General features: G+C 35.4%; 2 protein-coding genes across 2 annotated transcripts; both read right to left on the bottom strand.

Moving 5' to 3' along the window:
• Positions 1-4,636: 4,636 nt before the first annotated feature.
• Positions 4,637-10,291, bottom strand: spi2 (Spi-2 proto-oncogene). The gene is made up of 5 exons (XM_051688356.1): positions 10,106-10,291; positions 8,453-8,552; positions 8,251-8,369; positions 7,944-8,163; positions 4,637-5,667 (listed from the first exon to the last, which is right to left on the bottom strand). Exons 1-5 carry the CDS (start codon positions 10,106-10,108, stop codon positions 5,342-5,344), a joined length of 768 nt encoding a protein of 255 aa, XP_051544316.1. The 5' UTR covers positions 10,109-10,291; the 3' UTR covers positions 4,637-5,341.
• Positions 10,292-10,911: 620 nt separating this feature from the next.
• On the bottom strand, positions 10,912-15,167 carry spic (Spi-C transcription factor (Spi-1/PU.1 related)). Its single transcript, XM_051688339.1, has 5 exons — positions 15,044-15,167; positions 14,604-14,691; positions 13,977-14,098; positions 13,800-13,887; positions 10,912-12,558 (listed from the first exon to the last, which is right to left on the bottom strand). The coding sequence occupies exons 1-5, from the start codon at positions 15,044-15,046 to the stop codon at positions 12,080-12,082; spliced, it is 780 nt and encodes a 259-aa protein (XP_051544299.1). The 5' UTR covers positions 15,047-15,167; the 3' UTR covers positions 10,912-12,079.
• Between the last annotated feature and the right edge of the window lie 1,793 nt (positions 15,168-16,960).

The raw sequence follows: 16,960 nt of genomic DNA, 5'->3' as shown, positions 1-16,960 counted from the left end.
TACTGCACAAGTGAAAAACTGTTGTTCCATGTACGGTCTGAAACACAATTGTCCTCATATTCCATCGTCGGACAGTAATTCCGAGTAAACTTCCCGTTGCCTTTGAAGGAATGCAATGTGAAGGTTGTACAAACTGCCATTTATCTTTAACAATGCTATCAAAGTGGATAGCAAGCACAAAAACATCACTACAACATGTGCTGCCATCTTGAATGTTTTGGGTTGAATGGATCACATGACTGCATCACATGACAACAAATACATCATCGTTTCAGATACCTCCGTTTCCCTGTCCACACTAGAATGTGAAGACTCAGTGTGGCCAAAACGTAGAGAAAAAGATGCATTTTCAGATGAAAACATATTAGTGTGGACATGGCCTTAGTGCTTCATGGCAGTGGCTGGTCGCTGCATAGTACTTATGGTGCACTTTGTTTGCAGCGATTCACTGATTGGTGGATCTTTGCAGGATCATGGGTAGCTTAGTTCTTCACAAGAAATTCGGTATTAAACACACTTTCACATTTTCTTTCCACCATAAAAAAAGATCCTTGTCTGTTGGTATGCATGACTCTAACAAGAACCGAATACCAATAGAGTAGAATTTAATAAGAATAAAAATATTAAAGGTATTGCTAGTGCTACACTTGGCTTCGCTTGAAAGCACGCAAAGACATCATGTCTTCTCTCATCCAACACCTCGACAACACACATTCACAGTGCCCCCTAGTGGACACAATAGTAACTGTGAGATTTGGTGAGAGATAAGTATAATTGAGAGATAATTCAGCGTTGCCCATGGCAGGCAAATGCGCAAAGGAAAATCAATTTGCGATATTCAAGTAGTGTTTTTAATAGTCAACTAGCTGGTGCAGAATGAGGGCTCGATTAGTCAATAACTCATGCACAGTCCTAGTTATCATTTAACACTCCTAATGAAGTGCTTGTAATGAATAGGCCACCCAGCTAAAGAGTAGTTGACATGACATGTCAATTAGTGACAGCATTGTCTTCCAGTGAACCTTAGTCCCATGTCAAGGTCATTCAATGTAGGCATAGGCGTTTTAAGGCAGTAAATCACCCATTGCTGGGTCTTGCTGTCATCCAGGGCCTCCCATTCTCTAAACCCCACCCTTTCACTAGAAGGTCCGTGACGTGATATTTAGGGCATGGTGAGAAAAATAGGAAAGATTCACTTCACCATTCAGCCAAGTGTCAGAGACCAGTGTGATCTAATGTGGATGAGGGCCAAATGTGGTGATCTAAACCACCAGGACTATAAATTCTGTTAGATGCCTGAGCAATGCTTTTATAGTCTATTATTAGAAAGCCACCCTGATCTCTGACATTTGACATAGCCAGCATGGAAGGATGGTGGAAGCTTGGAATTGTAGTCATTGTCAAGATGCTAATTAACCTGTTAACACTTTAATTCTCTCTGTAAATCAGAATTTGCTTCTCGTAGACATGGCAGCAATTCACACCGAGGACCTCGAGCTTTGATGGTTTAAGCTGCCTGTCAAAGATTTATAAAATGACATTTAGGCATTGCAATGCTTCTAGACTTTCCTCATGTGTTCCACATGTGTTCCACGGAAGAAACAAAGTCATACAGGCTTGGAACAACATGAGAGAGAGTAAATGATGAAAGCATTTTCTGTTTTGGGTGAACTATCACTTTAATGTTGACTGTGAATTCCTTGTTGAACTATACACATAATTACGGCAAAATTTGAGGGAACAAAATGAAGACGGCCCCATGAATAGCACCAAGTAAAGTTAGATTAGTCTTCTGGCTAAGTTACATATTACATTTTAAGCCACAAGATTTCTTTAGTAATTTCAGACTGTTCTTGAATGACTTAGAAGCGAATTAGTCAAAAGTCATTCTATAAGTAGCTGCCATGTAAATGCGGTACATGTGCTCCATTAACAAAATTAATTTGAACTTGCACTCAAAATGGTCTGTGTATTATGTAAGGAGGTTATGAATGCCATGACAAACCAGTGCACTGTAGCCCTATTTGCAGTGTTGCTTGACTGAGTGGATTTTAAGTATGATTTTTGGCCTTTATTGGTAGCAGACTGTCTATTGAGGAGATCCCTTTATAACTCTGTGTATACAACAGGGTGTTGAGGAAGTATCATGTGGGCCTGCCACAAAGTACTCCAAAAACCATTTTGTACGAGACTGCAGGGAAAAGGGCTCATGTCGCCCATGGGGATTTAGCTTTTACGGTCACCATGAAAGCTCTGTGACAGATGAGAGAGGCACTGTGGCACCTGTGAAAGTGGCCCAAAAAAGTATTTGGACGCTTAAGCCACGCTTGTGTATTTAACAAAAATATATTTTTTTGTGAAACGTTTTGCTTGTGCAGTCTTGCTTTAAAATACATGGCACTTAGTTTAAATACTTTATCTAATGCAATGACGTTCACGCATTTTTAAGTGCCTTAAGTCTCTGAATGGTATTTGAGGCCACTGTATAGGAGGAAACTATGCAGAGAAGAGATCTACTTTACAATTTCAGCATCTCATTAAGCTTCAGCATGTTCTGTAAACCACAAACTTTAGATGTAGTGATCCTTTATGGAAAATATGAATAAAAGCTGCATAAATAGTTTCCTCATCCCTTTGAATGACATTGAGGGATATAGGGAGGGAAAAGCCACCTCTTTTGTTGTTATTTAAAAGGAATACTTCACCCAAAAATGAAAGTTCTCTCATCATTTACTCACCTTCATGCCATACTAGATGTGTATGACTTTCTTTCTTCTGCTGAACACAAACAAAGATTTTTAGAAGAATATCTCAAGCTATGTAGGTCCATACAATGCAAGTGAATGGATAGAAAAATGTTGACGCTCTAAAAGGACATAAAAGCATCATAAAAGCAATCCAAACCACTCCAGTGGTTAAATCCATGTCTTCAGAAGTGATATGATAGGTGTGGGTTAGAAATAGATCAATATTTAAGTAAATTTTCTATTAATCTCCTCTTTCACTTTTACATTCTTCTTCTTTTGTTTTTGGCGATTCACATTCTTCATCTTCATATCGCCATCTAGTGGGCAGGGAGGAGAATTTAAAATTAAAAAGGACTGGAGACGGCAGAGGAGCCGGTGCGAACAAAACAATTATTCTCAGATTATGTAATGCATAGGAAACTAACGTGAAGTACAGTTTTTAGGTCTCATTTCATTAGCGCAGCTCTTAGGAACACTCATAAGCTGAGCGCACTATTCATACGGTAATGCTCTGGGAATCTGGAATGATCCTCACGAATATGGCAAACGCCCCCATCAGTGCTGCAAAGAAGGTATCAAGCTTCATCAGATTCACTGATTTTTCATCGCTTTTGGAAGATGGCAAGCTAGTCACGTGAGGAAGCTCTCCAGATGATCCTGAACAGTGAGGAAGAATTCAAATTTTCCCCAGAAGAAGACTGTGACTCTGATGAAAAATGCTTGCATTTTAAATATCAACTTGATCCAGCTTGAGAATATACTTTCTGATGAGTAAGTCATTTTTTCATCTATTCATTGTTTACGTAGTGTGTGATAATATGGTACAACGGGGCAAAAGGCTCTGCAGGGTAAAATGCTCCTTTGATTTTATTTTCTCCCAAAACATCAAATAGTATCATTTTTTATTCCATACTATATATTATTCCAATATATATTATCACAAGGGGGGTTTATTTGTTTATAGAATACTTAAGAGGTAATGAAATGTCAAATATGATTGAAATTAACAAGAAATGGTGCACCCTTTTCAAATGTTTTATTTTGAACAAGCATTACCTTCATTTGTTACTCTAAATGCATCTTGCTGTCTCAAACATATTTGTAATATTTGACAACTTATGTCATATAACTATTTCCCTAATATTTTCACAATTTCATAAAAAAATGATATTGTTAGTAATATTTATATAAATTATATTGTGAACAATGTTGTCAATAATAATAATAATAATAATAAAACATTCTTTCTCCAGTCTTCTCACAGTGGCATTCCTCATTGATAGCCCTATTAGGGAGTGGGCCATTATCACCCTGTGGTGTGAAATACATCAACATTTATGATCACTGACACTCCCTTTCTAAAACAAAAGGTGACTTCCAAAATTAAATCAATTTATTGTTTAATGTGAATGAATGGACAGAATGGTTTTTACAATATGTTGTAGCAAAGGCTCTGGTCTAAAAAATTCAGCACTCAAAGGTCTTGTGAAAAAAATGTTTAGTATGTGTTTTATGGCCCTATTTCAGTGTCCTTAAATGTATTTATTTTTGTTATTATTTTTTGTTATTATTTATTTATTTACTTTTTACTAACCAAGTTTCAAGTTGATTTTCTCAAAAATGCAAACGAGTACATACACGTTGCTCACATATTATTGTAGCACAATTTGTGCTGAATACAGTGTAAGGAGACTTTAGCAATTAATATGGCGCAAGTAACTGAAATAAGCACAAATGTCAGGGCATGTCAAAACATCACCAGGATCCATGGTTAAATATTGATCTGTTTCTCACCCACACCTATCATGAGGGTGAGTAAATGATGAGAGAATTTTCATTTTTGGGTGAACTATCCCTTTAAGTTGCTGTTTAAACAGACATGTCTCCACAGTGACTATTTTCCTGTTCAATAAAATATAGGGAAATTAAAAATATATGTTTCTCAACAAAACATATATTCTTTTCTAGTAACAGCTTCCTAAAAGAAAAAAAAAACAAACAACAACAACAGTAAAATCTGTGTCTGTGGTACACTATAGAAACAAATGATAATCCACCATAGAAACAAAACAGTGTAGCAGCATTGCCACCCAGTGGGGACAAATGAGCAGTATAGGAGATGTGTTTTTATTTGTTGTTGTTCTACCTTAATTTTTTATTAGAACTTTTATGAAAAAATGCCTACTTTCTCTTGACTTAGCCTGGTAAGTAAATAAAATCATGAGAAAATTATAATAAAAAAGCTTGACAGGTTATGAAAAAAAAAATACATATTTGTGTATTCTTTAACATCAAGACATATGTTTAATTTCAAGACATTTCTTTTAATGGTTTAAGATACCTAACATGCAAAAGACTGCATAATGTACATAAAACATGTATTTAAGAGTCTGCTATATAAAATAAAACTTCATAGCTTATTAGTTTGTTACAAAAGACAATTGACTGGTAAAGCAGGAACTAAATGAAAAGTAGTTTTAGCCTTCTCCTGTTTCAAGCCTATTAAGATGCCATAAGAATAACAAATTATGACGGTAACACAATGGAGACAAACAGAGCCATGCAAAGTCCCGGTAATAGCAGTCATTCAGCTGTCATTTAGATCCACATTGTGCATTCTTTATTCCACGCTGACTTCGTAAAGTTGACAGAGTAGCAACACTGAACTGGTAAGTCAGTTTCTTTTTCACTTTAATGATCTCTCCTGAGTGGGCGTAATTTCTTAGGGCACGGGACATTTTCTGGTAGGTCATAGGCATTCGGTTGCCCTTCCTCTGCCCCCATAACTCTGCCACTCTCTCCTTGTGCCTGGCAGAAAAGCGGAAGACACCAGCCGAAGCTGGCACCCAGGACACACAGTGAGACATACCTGGGTCCTCTAGCACTTCAAACAGGAAGTGGAATAGACGCAGCTTTTTCCCTGTAATCATGAAGACAATTGTGGTTGAACATTATTTGTGTGTGTGTGTGTGTGTGTGTGTGTGTGTGTTTTACAGGTTTGGCTATGCTTGTGAGGGCCAAAAGTTTTTAAAATGTCTTCACAAATGTAGTGAAACAGAGTGAAAAGCTCATAAATTGTCATCTCTGTACAGAAGAGGATCAGTAACACTTTACAATAAGGTTGTACACATTAACATTTGGTAATGCAGTAGTTAAAAGATTGTTCCAGGTTCAGTAGATATTAAGCTCAGTCGACAACATTTAAGTATTGTTCCTTGTTAGTTCCTGTTAAAGGAATATTCCAGGTTCAATAAAAGTAAAGCTCAATTGACAGCATATGTGGCATAATGATGATTACCACCAAAAATAATTTCTTACCTGTAACTGTGATTTTTTTAAATTTTATTATTATTATTATTATTTTTTTAAGAACGAGGGACAAGTTGAAATACATTTTTTGTGGTAATCAACATTATGCCATAAATGCTATCAATTGAGCTTAGCTTGTATTGAACCTGGAATATACCTTTAACAGGAACTAACAAGAAACAATACTTTTTCAACATTTATTAACCTCTTCAACTCTGGAGCATTTTTGGGCTGCTGCCTGCAATTTTTCACACTCAAATTTAAAAGCTCACCATTTACACATACTGTGGATAAATTGCCAAATACTGGTCTCATTTTTTCAGAAACCCCCAAATAAATAAAGACTTCAATTATTCATAAGCAATACTGTATATGTTTACAATCTAATGACGAACAGAAATTTGTTTTATAAATGTAGTTTTTTTTATTTAGTTGTTGTTCTAAATTTGTAAGCATGTAATTCTGTTTTTATTCACTTCATCTCCCTCCAAAAAGTCTTAATTTATTCCATTAGACAGCACCAAGTACTGGAAAAAAGTATTTTTTCCTCTATCACCTTCCATCACAAAATGCCGATCTGAAATGTAGGTGGTGCTCTAACACATTTTAGCCCTCACAGATGTGCTCAGCCATAGACATTCAGTCTAATTTGTAGTTCATGCAACACCCGCGTTGTTTCATAGAATATCTCGGCCTCTGAGTGGACTAGCAGCTCAATTTAGGTGTCATTAGAAAGCTGAGATCCTCCCATTTGCAATGATGTTATTTACATTATCTTGCTGGACCACATGTTTTGTTCTAGACATCTAAGATTTAACACTGGATTACTGACACAAGCAAGCTCACAAAGTAAAAAAAATTCATATATTTTTTAAGAAAACTGCCTAAGATAAAAGACAGTTTAAAGTTTTTAGCTATATGGGGCTTATAGCAGCAGTGATCAGCGCATAAAAGAGAAGTTTGTATTTGATGTCTTACAGAAATCACATTTCACTTTGTGATTCTTTTGAAAATCTACAGTGATTTCTTATTCCTGAGAATGTGAGCTTTGATTTGATATATGATTTGTCTGTTTAAGTGCTATTTGAAAGACTTTTATATTCATAGTAATATTTCTACCACATGACCTTTAGGTGGCGCTGATTTGTGACGCATATATTTTCAGGCCTTATTTTGTTATTTTATGTAACATAAATGCAGAAGTGATGGTTATCTATGAAAAGTTCAGATTCTAAGCTTTCAAATGATACCACATTTGCTTGACTTATGTATTCGGGAACTTGAACATTTTAACGTAAACTTTTTTCGCGACATAGCACCCCCTCCAAGTCTTGAGGTTTCTTGTTTAATTTACATTTCTACATACACTAATACATTTGTAACATTAAAAGTTGTATACGTTAACATTTGTTATTGCATTTTGAACCAACATGAACTAAAAATAAGCAATAGAATATTTATAAATGAGCATTAACCAATAATTGCCATTAATAAATGCTGTAATAGTATTTGTTGATAGTTCATGATATGTATTAACTAATATTAACATATAGAACCTTATTGTAAGGTGTTACCAGATAATCTATCTATGAAATATGAGATATAGTGAAATCAAAGTGTGTGCACGTGTGGGTGCATGTTGTGCATGGGATGGGCAGAGGCCTATTTCCCATAGAACAACACACAATTGAGCCTTTAATAGGATAGGCATAATTAAGATAAGCATCTCCAGAACATCAATGGTGTACACAAGACCAGAGAAAATGAGGGAGAACTGAGATTCTATTCGACAGTTGGGCAGGACGGACCACTCCTGAGCTCCAGTTCCCCTAGGTTAATTCTATCCTTAGAGATAGCATCTAAATAAACCACAAAAGCAGAACTGACCTTTCTCTGCAGGTGTAATGCTGGCACATGATTTAGCACTTCTTTCAGGTGCTGAATGTTGAGTTAAAGGTCTATCTGGTCCGTTTAGGGCATTTAAATCTTGCCCAATCGAAGCACTGTGAAGGACTAATGACTGATTGTGTACTTCAGTAACACTGCAGTTTGCCCCACAGTCCGTATATGAATCATATACATTTGCTTTGACTGGAGACCCTGTGACCTGTTAAACAGAGTATAGGGGTTTTAAAATAGATATCAGCTGCAAGAATGGCACAAAGGTGTATAAAGTGTTGGCTGAAAGGTTCACCTGCTGAGCTACAGGTGCAGAAAGCTGCAGCTGAGAGTCTCTTCTTTCTAACGCATTGCTGAATTGTTCTCCAGAAGTGTCCACAACTTCACTAGTTGATATGGCACAGAGATCCTTTGCTGCCATTGCATTACAAACAAACAGTTAGTGTCAGTCAATAGATGATGATTCTATCTTCTATGTGACTTAAGCTTCTTCTTACTGTTTTCCCATAGGGATTTCCTTATAGATTCCTGTCTGTAGTGCTCCTCGAGAAATTCCAGAATCACCTCCAAATCGGTCTGATATTCCTGTGAACTGTTCTGGTAAAAATGTATATTTGTCTTTATCTTAAAGACATACAGTGGCCCCAGAAGCTATTATATTAACCTAGTGTGACCCCGCATTCACTTGTGTGGATGTTGTATTTTGGCTTCACTATACGCAATCGAATAATTGAAATTCATTTAACCAACTGATCTCAGTTCAGAAGACTCTGAGATGTCAGTAAAGAGTTAAACATTTGAATTACAGAGTCATATGACAAAACAACATGGCGCCGATCACAACAGGGTTTGTCTTTGGAAGAAACACCAACAAAACTACATCTGGTAAGAAACCTAATTAAGTTTTTACATTGAAATTAAAAGATTAGAGTCTCTAGTCTCATCCAATATGCCATTTTTAAAATTTGAGCGTTTTATCGCGAAAAGCCACACTACTAAACATTATGTACACTAATGTGTACTTTAGCACCTTTTTTCCTTAGAAATCCTGTATGTGCATTATCACATTGAGAATCAATGGGTTCATCCAAAAGCTGAAAAACGTTACTTTCAGAGGATTTATATGGAGTTAGGATGAAAATAAAGGGCATTTTGAACTGTTCTGAGACCAGTGCAGACAGACAGCACACTGGAGGTAAGTCATTCACTAAATAGGGAGCAAGGGAGCATCCTATAGCTTTCCTGTGCAGCGAAGTGCATTCACTCCTAAAATCAGACCAAAAGTTCAGTTTCAGTCTGCAGATGATGTTTGGATAACTCAACATGTTTGGCAGACATGGAACAATGATAATCAGTACATAGATTCAGAATTTATAATGTATAATTTTATTTTAACATGAGTGTCAGTGAATGGATCATGTTGGCCATTACTTTGAATCAGAATTATTAATGCTAATTCCTGATGTAATGTCTCAAAAACATGAATAACCTACACTCCTGGAAACATAATAAACAATAATAAAAAAATAAAATAAATCTGACTTTCTATAGCTTGGTAATATTTAAAATTTCACAACTTAATCCCGCTGTCCACATATGTTGCCATATATTTTTAGGAAAGCTATTTGTTCTAGAAACTTTTTTTTTTTTTTCATGTTTATTAGGCGCTGCTAGTTACATATCAAAAAGGGAAATGGAAAATGCACACAGTAGTTATGCTCGGGTCTAAGAGGTTAAGGTATTATATTAAGTATTAAAACGTTTGTTTTACAAAAATAAGTTGATAAGACAATAGCCATACTGTTCAAAATTAAAACAAACACAGTTTTGACAGTTTGGTTGTCAAACATAATGAAACCTGTCTATGGTTAATGTCATAAACAACACCTGGGGTTACTCTGGTAGGATTCTTGTGTGAACACGAGGGGAACTAACTTCATACATCCACTAAAATCACCTTGACACCAGCTTTTATGTAATTGCAAAAATGGTTAATAAAATGTAAAGTCATTTTTGTTCTAGCACATTTGAGCAATGCAATGACATAAAAAAAAAAAAAAAAATCAGTCTGACTTTAGTGTCCAAATACTTTTTGGGTCACTGTAAAAGAAAAATGTTATAACAAAACTTTAAAATTGATCAGTTCTTACCATGTTAGTATGCTCTGTGGTCCTTGTTGTAGGTTTTTCTGTTTCAAGTACCCTTGTATTAATGAATAACCAAAATATCCAAACTTATAAACTGTAGATTTGACCAATAAAATAGATTAGACCTTTTGTTACAATTAGTGCACTTTCCCATAAAAACAGAGTCTCTCTTTGCAATGGAGCTGACTTCTCTTTAATAACAAGGGACAGGGGAGTGAACAGGCCTTTTCACTATGATCTATGACTGTACATAAATCAGTAGCCATTTTTTGACCCGAAACCACAGTTTCTGTGGGACCAAACACACATAACACACTTGCTGATCTCCTTCGAACATACATCTCTAGCGTCCACCTTTTTGGAACCGGTAACCACATCCCCTTCAGTCTCAGAGATAACAACCACAGGCACCTAACAATGAAACACAGGCTCCACAGAACACTACACACAATAATTTGTGCTCTCATGATAAAGAACTTGGAGGTTGAGAGACACAATGTGAAAAGCAACATAAATGAGTTAAATGCAGTGTTTAAAACTTCAGCTATAACATCTGAAAGCACATAATTGCATGAGACCAGTGTTTATTGTCCAGTATGAAAATTATGCAGCAGCGCTACATTAGTGTTTGTTTGTTAACTTACAAAGAGGAAGGTGATTTGAGATCGGTTTGTAATGCGACACACAAAGTAATTGTCTCTCTGTAAATTAGATAAGAGCTTGGCTCATTGCATTTGCAAAGAAATCAGGGCAGCATTTAGACAATGGTTACTGGCGAAACAAATGTTACAAACAAATGAATTGGGATTATCAGTACTGTAAGATTTATTTGAGCGATAAAACCAATGATCTGCTCAGTCGCTTACATAAACAAGTTGTGAGAAGCAAAGGTAAATACATAGAAAGAATGAGAAAGTAGATATGCATACAGTTGCCCCAAAGAGTATTTGGACTTTTAAGCCACACTTAAAAATGTATGAATGATCTGTATATTGTTGTATAAAGAAAATAAAGCCTTTATTTAGGACCATTAAGATATTTGCATTGTGGCACTATTTTAAGGACATTTTACCCCCCAATCCTCATTACTGCAATGCGTGCAGATGTTTTACATGATTCTCATAACCCTAACAGTCTTTTTTTTTATTTTAATTTTTTTTTATACTGAAAACACACAAAAAAGCTGCTGTTGTACAATTATTATAATTTTTAAGTCAGCAAAAATGAAAGGCAGTACCAGTATTGTGATGTATAAATACTTTACAATTTAAAATTATGGTAAATATTGCGATAATGAGAATTGGGGGTTAAATGAGCATAACTGTCATGAAAATAATGTCACAATGTCAAAATTTGTAATGAAGCCTAAACATATGGTTTTATTTTAATTTCTTCTTATTATTTTTATATTATTACCATAATATATACATGGGGCTGCCAAGTTAGAGTCGCATGACCAGTCGAATACTACTCGCTTAATCTCAGTAACCGTCCTGTTATATCTGACACTTTCACTCACTGATTAAAGTAATCATGGCTGACTGTGAATACTGAATTTCTACAATGGCATTTGTAACTAAAAACTATTGATTTTAAATGGTGCTGCATCCAAGCTGCTAGGTGTCGCTGTAAGTCCAACATGACACAAAGACAAAAGTTACTGAATGCACCTTTAAAAGTAATAGCAAAATGGCCACACACACACACACACACACACACACAAATGTGTAGTTCTGAGAAAAGATCTAGCATTGTTTGTTGTTATTCAATACAATGAAATTAATACTTTTTTAAGAGTCCATAAGTGTCCAAATACATAAAGAGCCCAAATTTACATGCACACCAATAAAATGGCTTTATTTATTTACTTCATATCCATTTAAAAGTTTATTTGAAAGCATCACCAACAGTGCAAAAGACATATAATATTCATAATTCATGGAATGAAAAGAATGTCCTCATGATTTCTTTTGGAGATCACGGAGACGTTTTTGGATCTTCATGCATCGTCAGTACAGTGGCGAGGTCATACTCGCCCTGGTATGGGTACTGCCCATACCAGTAATGACAGTCAGGTACAGCAGAGCTATAGTACACATGCTCAGCAGAGCTTTGCTGATGAAGGGCCATCTCTCTGGACGAAGGGCCGGAGCTGTAGCCTGGCAGTGTGCTCAGTCTCTGCAGTATTGCTGGATTAAACTGATACGTCAGTTTGCGACGCACTTTCACAATCTCGCCCGTGCGGCTGTAGTTGCGGAGGGCGCGTGCCATTTTCTGGTAGGTCATGGTCTTGCGGTTGCCCTTGCGTTGACCCCAGCACTCGGCCAGTTTCTCTTTATTTTTTGAGATGAAGTGAAAGATGCCGCTCCCTTGGTCCGTCCACTGGATGGAGTCACCCATGTTGTCATCGTGGAGAGCCTCGTGCAGATACTCATATAAACGTAACTTCTTACGACCTGATGAGGAAGAGAAATGTGCAATACATCTGCATTAAGCACTTATCAAATATCTTACCAGTAAATGTAACCAATTAATGTAACATTACATTTACAGTACAAACAGTAAAGATCAATGAATTTGCCTGAAACAATGAACAGCTGTAGGTTTTAGGATTAATATGAGAGCATCACTCCTGTAAATTTGCAATTAAGACAATGCAGTTAAATTGTTGCTATATGGAATTTGAGATATAAATCAAACAGTGACAACAATCAAACAATTACAAATGTACAAATATCTTCAAGCAGCCCTCTCTGTACGAAGTGAAACTGTGTCCTTAATAATTTAAAGGGATAGTTCACCCCAAAATTAAACTTCTCTCACTATTTACTCACCCTCATGTCATCCCAGATGTGTATGACTTTCTTCTGCTGAACACAAACAAAGATTTTTAGAAGAATATTTCAGCTCTGTAGGTCCTCACAATGCAAGTGAATGGTGACCAAAACTTTGAAGGTCCAAAAATCACATAAATGCAGCATAAAAGTAATCCATACGACTCCAGTGTTTAAATCTATATCTTCAGAAGTGACATAATTAGTGTGGGAGATAAACAGCCCCTTTTTTACTAGAAATCTCCACTTTCACTTTCATATTTTACTTTTGTTTTTGGCAATTTGCATTCTTTGCGCATATCGCCACCTATTGGCAGGGAGGAGAATTGATGGTAAAAAGGACTAAAATATTGACCTGTTTCACTTCTGAAGATATAGATTTAACCACTGGAGTCTTATGGATTACCTTTACACTGCCTTTATATGGTTTTTGGAGCTTTAAAATTTTTGGTCACCATTCACTTGCATTGTATGACCCTACAGAGCTGAAATATTCTTTAAAAAATCTTTGTTTGTGTTCAGCAGAAGAAAGAAAGTCATACACATCTGGGATGGCATGAAGGTGAGTAAATGATGAGAGAATTTCAATTTTTGGGTGAACTATTCTTTTAAGGTAATAAGGACACAGTTTAACTTTTCCTGTACTTTCTGTTGCTCAACTGGAAGAGCATGGGTTAACAATGCCAAGGTCATGGGTTCAATTCCCAGGGAACACACATAAATAAAATGTGTACCTTAAATGGAGTGTCACTGTTATATTCTGTTATATCAGAATTTTGCATGGCGTATGAGTACACACAACCAATTTGTATGATCTTGACTCCAAATTCCACTCATGATATGACTGATTGTCAGTGTCTTACCTTTTCCATTGCGCTGTGGTAAATTTGAATAAAATGCTGGCACAGTAGAAGCCAATGGAGATACATCCGGCACAATGTGAGACCATGACTATAGACACAGAGGAATGTTTAATCACAGAATTTGAGGATAACTGTTGACAGTGAGAGTGAAAATCATGAAGTGTGTTGTAAACGTACCGTGGACTCATTCCAGTCATACGTGGGTCCTGGAGGCTCAAAATGCGGTGTGAACTGATAGCATGAGATGGCGTGTCTCACCGACAGCTGTTGACTTTCCAAATTCTCATAGTATTTATTTTCTGAAAGAGCCAAACAAAAGACAATACACAATAGATTAGATTAGATAGATTTAGATTAGATTCAACTTTATTGTCATTGTGCAGAGTACAGCTACAGAGCCAATGAAATACAGTTAGCATCTAACCAGAAGTGCAAACAGCAATATGTATATATATATATATAATATATATGAGTATATACAATAAAGATTTTTATGGAGTGCAAAGTTGTGAGGTAGAGAAGCAGAGACCAGCTCAATGCAAATGTCTATGAATACAGTACAAGGTGCAAATGAAGAAGTATAAACATTGAAGGTGCATTTTACAGAATGAAGTATACATATGTAAACATATATATATATGGCAGGTGACCATAACAGTGCAAGTGGCATCAAGAGGTAGAAATTATGTGCAAAGAAATGTGCAAGGGAATGTGCAAAAAATATATGTATATTTTTTATAATAAAATAAAAAATAAAGAGGACATCTAATCTAATCTAATCTAATCTATTTTTCTGATATATACCTGTGTCATAGTATAGTATCTCAGAGTGACGCTGAATTACATCAATGGCATCCTGAAAATCTTGATTGATGTCGTTTTCAAGAGATCCCTGCAAGAAAACGAGAGAGAGAAAAAACCTTATATAACTTGTAAATATATATATATATATATATATATATATATATATATATATAGTAAAATAATTATCATTAATAAATAAAAATTTATACAGTTGTAAATATAATTATATTATATATTTAATATATTATGTAATATATATTATGCAGAAATATTATATTTTATAGTCTTGACAATTATATGTATAATATGTGTAAGTCTTATTTTAAATCTTATTAATGTCAAAATTATATAAGAAGCAAATCAATAAATACATGATAAAATGAACAATTTCTAATTAAATTTGCAGACGCTTGAGTCAAAGACGTGCTCTGTCAACTCACCATTTTGGCCTTGGAAAGCCTAACACTGCACCTATATGAAGTTCAGCTGTGTTCCAAATGTAAATGTCCTTTATGTCTAAGTGATTATAAGTAAACAGATAAACTGAAGAACAGCTACTGTTTTACTGTCCAACCAAGCAAGCGACTTGTTATATACATGGCTCCATTTAAATGTGCTACGTCAACATAACGTGGGGCAGTCATTTTAGCATGATACTCTACTTCTCTTTTTGGAAATGTAGACCAGGTAGGATTCTCATAATCCCACTATTCTGTAATCTCCATATCTCCATCCATGGAAAGAGAGAGAGAGAGAGAGAGAGAGAGAGAGAAAATGAGAGAGTTCTAACCACTAGTTTATCTAAAAATCCTCCTTTGTGTTGGGAAACATTTGCATTTCTGGTCAGAAGCTTTCAACAACACTTTAGTTTATTGGTCCTGTAAAAATGCATTGAGAGGCCTGAACAACGTCTGATCATAAAATCACAGCAAAACTGACAACATTAATGCATATCTAAAAATGCCACTAATTCATCACTGTTTCTGACATTTGTTCTAACCAGATTATGTCACCATGATGCGACTGTGAAGTATTTAGTCTATAGGAGTCTTGAAACGTCATGTGTTTGGTCAGAATAAAAGTTTGTTTGAGAGCAACAGTATAGCGACTTTGCTGTGTTTTGTGAGATACACTTTGCTAGTTGTGCACCTGTATTCGTTTTTGGGAGGTGAGTGCTTCTTGCGAATTTTTCTTGTGCAGTATTTACAAAACCGTTCTTCAGGTGTGACATTTAAATTGGTGTGTTTGTTGGCAAAAAAAGAGATGTTAGAAAAAATATATAAAATATTGAGTTATATATTCCACAAGCAGGATGCAAACCATGAAAATTATGTCCCATTATTTTAATTGTAAAATGTGGAATTGTTTTAGTTTCTAAAATGCATTATGTTCATTTTAATGCACTGTGTTGTTTTGAACTCATAAAACAACAGTTATTTCATTTCATGTTGTCATGACACAAGTTTTAAATATCAACTGACTGACTCGTGGAGTTCCCCTTTCAGGTGTGCAGAGAATGAAAGCAGAGAGGACTTACTGATAAAACAACAAGGTCAATTTATGGGACCACACAGCCTCAGCGGACTGAGATTACAGTGATTATACCTGTGATTCAGGTGTTTAACCAATACTCTGAAATGTACGCTGCTGCATGGAAGTATATGGTATACTGTGTAAACAATTAATTCTCACAGACAGCAGTTAATCAGTAATAAATCATAAGTCAAACGATTTCTATCAAGACACTAAATGTAACATACTCTAAACGGTTGTCATTTACATCAATGTAAGATAATGTGTCTGTACTGTCAATAGCCTTTGTTTGGTGAATAGTACGCTACCAATCAAACATTTAAACAAACTTGACTAAATTTATGTTACTTGTGGTCGTAAAAACCTTTAGATCGAGAGACTATGTATAAATGCTTGTAATTAATTTGATAGACAAACGTAATGTTCTTACATATACAGTACATTTATTTACAAAACTAGATGCTTTGTAGAAGTTTTTATTCTATTCTATTCTATTCTATTCTATTCTATTCGGATCAAGTAGGGCTGCTAACTTTGCTGTACAGTAGATTTCTCAGTTTCACCGTTCATTTCCATATGCAAATTAGCACATTTATGTAACTTCAGGACAGTAAAAACCTGGTTGAAACATGAAAAAAACTATGAGAATGTGTCATGTATTGGGGGCAGATTGCTGCCATCTGGTGAAAAATAAAAATATAACATGCCTTGAAAACATTTTGACAATAATAGCAATTCTAAATTTGATCACAAGTTATGCATTTAGATATATACAGTGGAAAGAAAGAGTGTGTGAACTCTTTGGAATTAGCTGTTTTTTTGTT

The sequence above is a fragment of the Myxocyprinus asiaticus genome, chromosome 45, assembly GCF_019703515.2.
Source record: "Myxocyprinus asiaticus isolate MX2 ecotype Aquarium Trade chromosome 45, UBuf_Myxa_2, whole genome shotgun sequence".
Classification (NCBI taxonomy): Eukaryota; Metazoa; Chordata; class Actinopteri; order Cypriniformes; family Catostomidae; genus Myxocyprinus; species Myxocyprinus asiaticus.
Note: the sequence above shows the minus strand (reverse complement) of the source record. Positions and strands in the feature narration are given on the sequence as shown.

Excerpts from the sequence above, each read along its gene's own strand:
- spi2 (XM_051688356.1), bottom strand. Across the intron at positions 8,370-8,452 it reads GAAATCCCTATGGGAAAACA|CAAAGGATCTCTGTGCCATA; the intron begins GTAAGAAGAAGC and ends ATGCAATGGCAG. Across the intron at positions 5,668-7,943 it reads CATTACACCTGCAGAGAAAG|GGAAAAAGCTGCGTCTATTC; the intron begins GTCAGTTCTGCT and ends TCATGATTACAG.
- spic (XM_051688339.1), bottom strand. Across the intron at positions 14,099-14,603 it reads GATACTATACTATGACACAG|AAAATAAATACTATGAGAAT; the intron begins GTATATATCAGA and ends TGGCTCTTTCAG. Across the intron at positions 13,888-13,976 it reads ATGACTGGAATGAGTCCACG|TCATGGTCTCACATTGTGCC; the intron begins GTACGTTTACAA and ends CTGTGTCTATAG.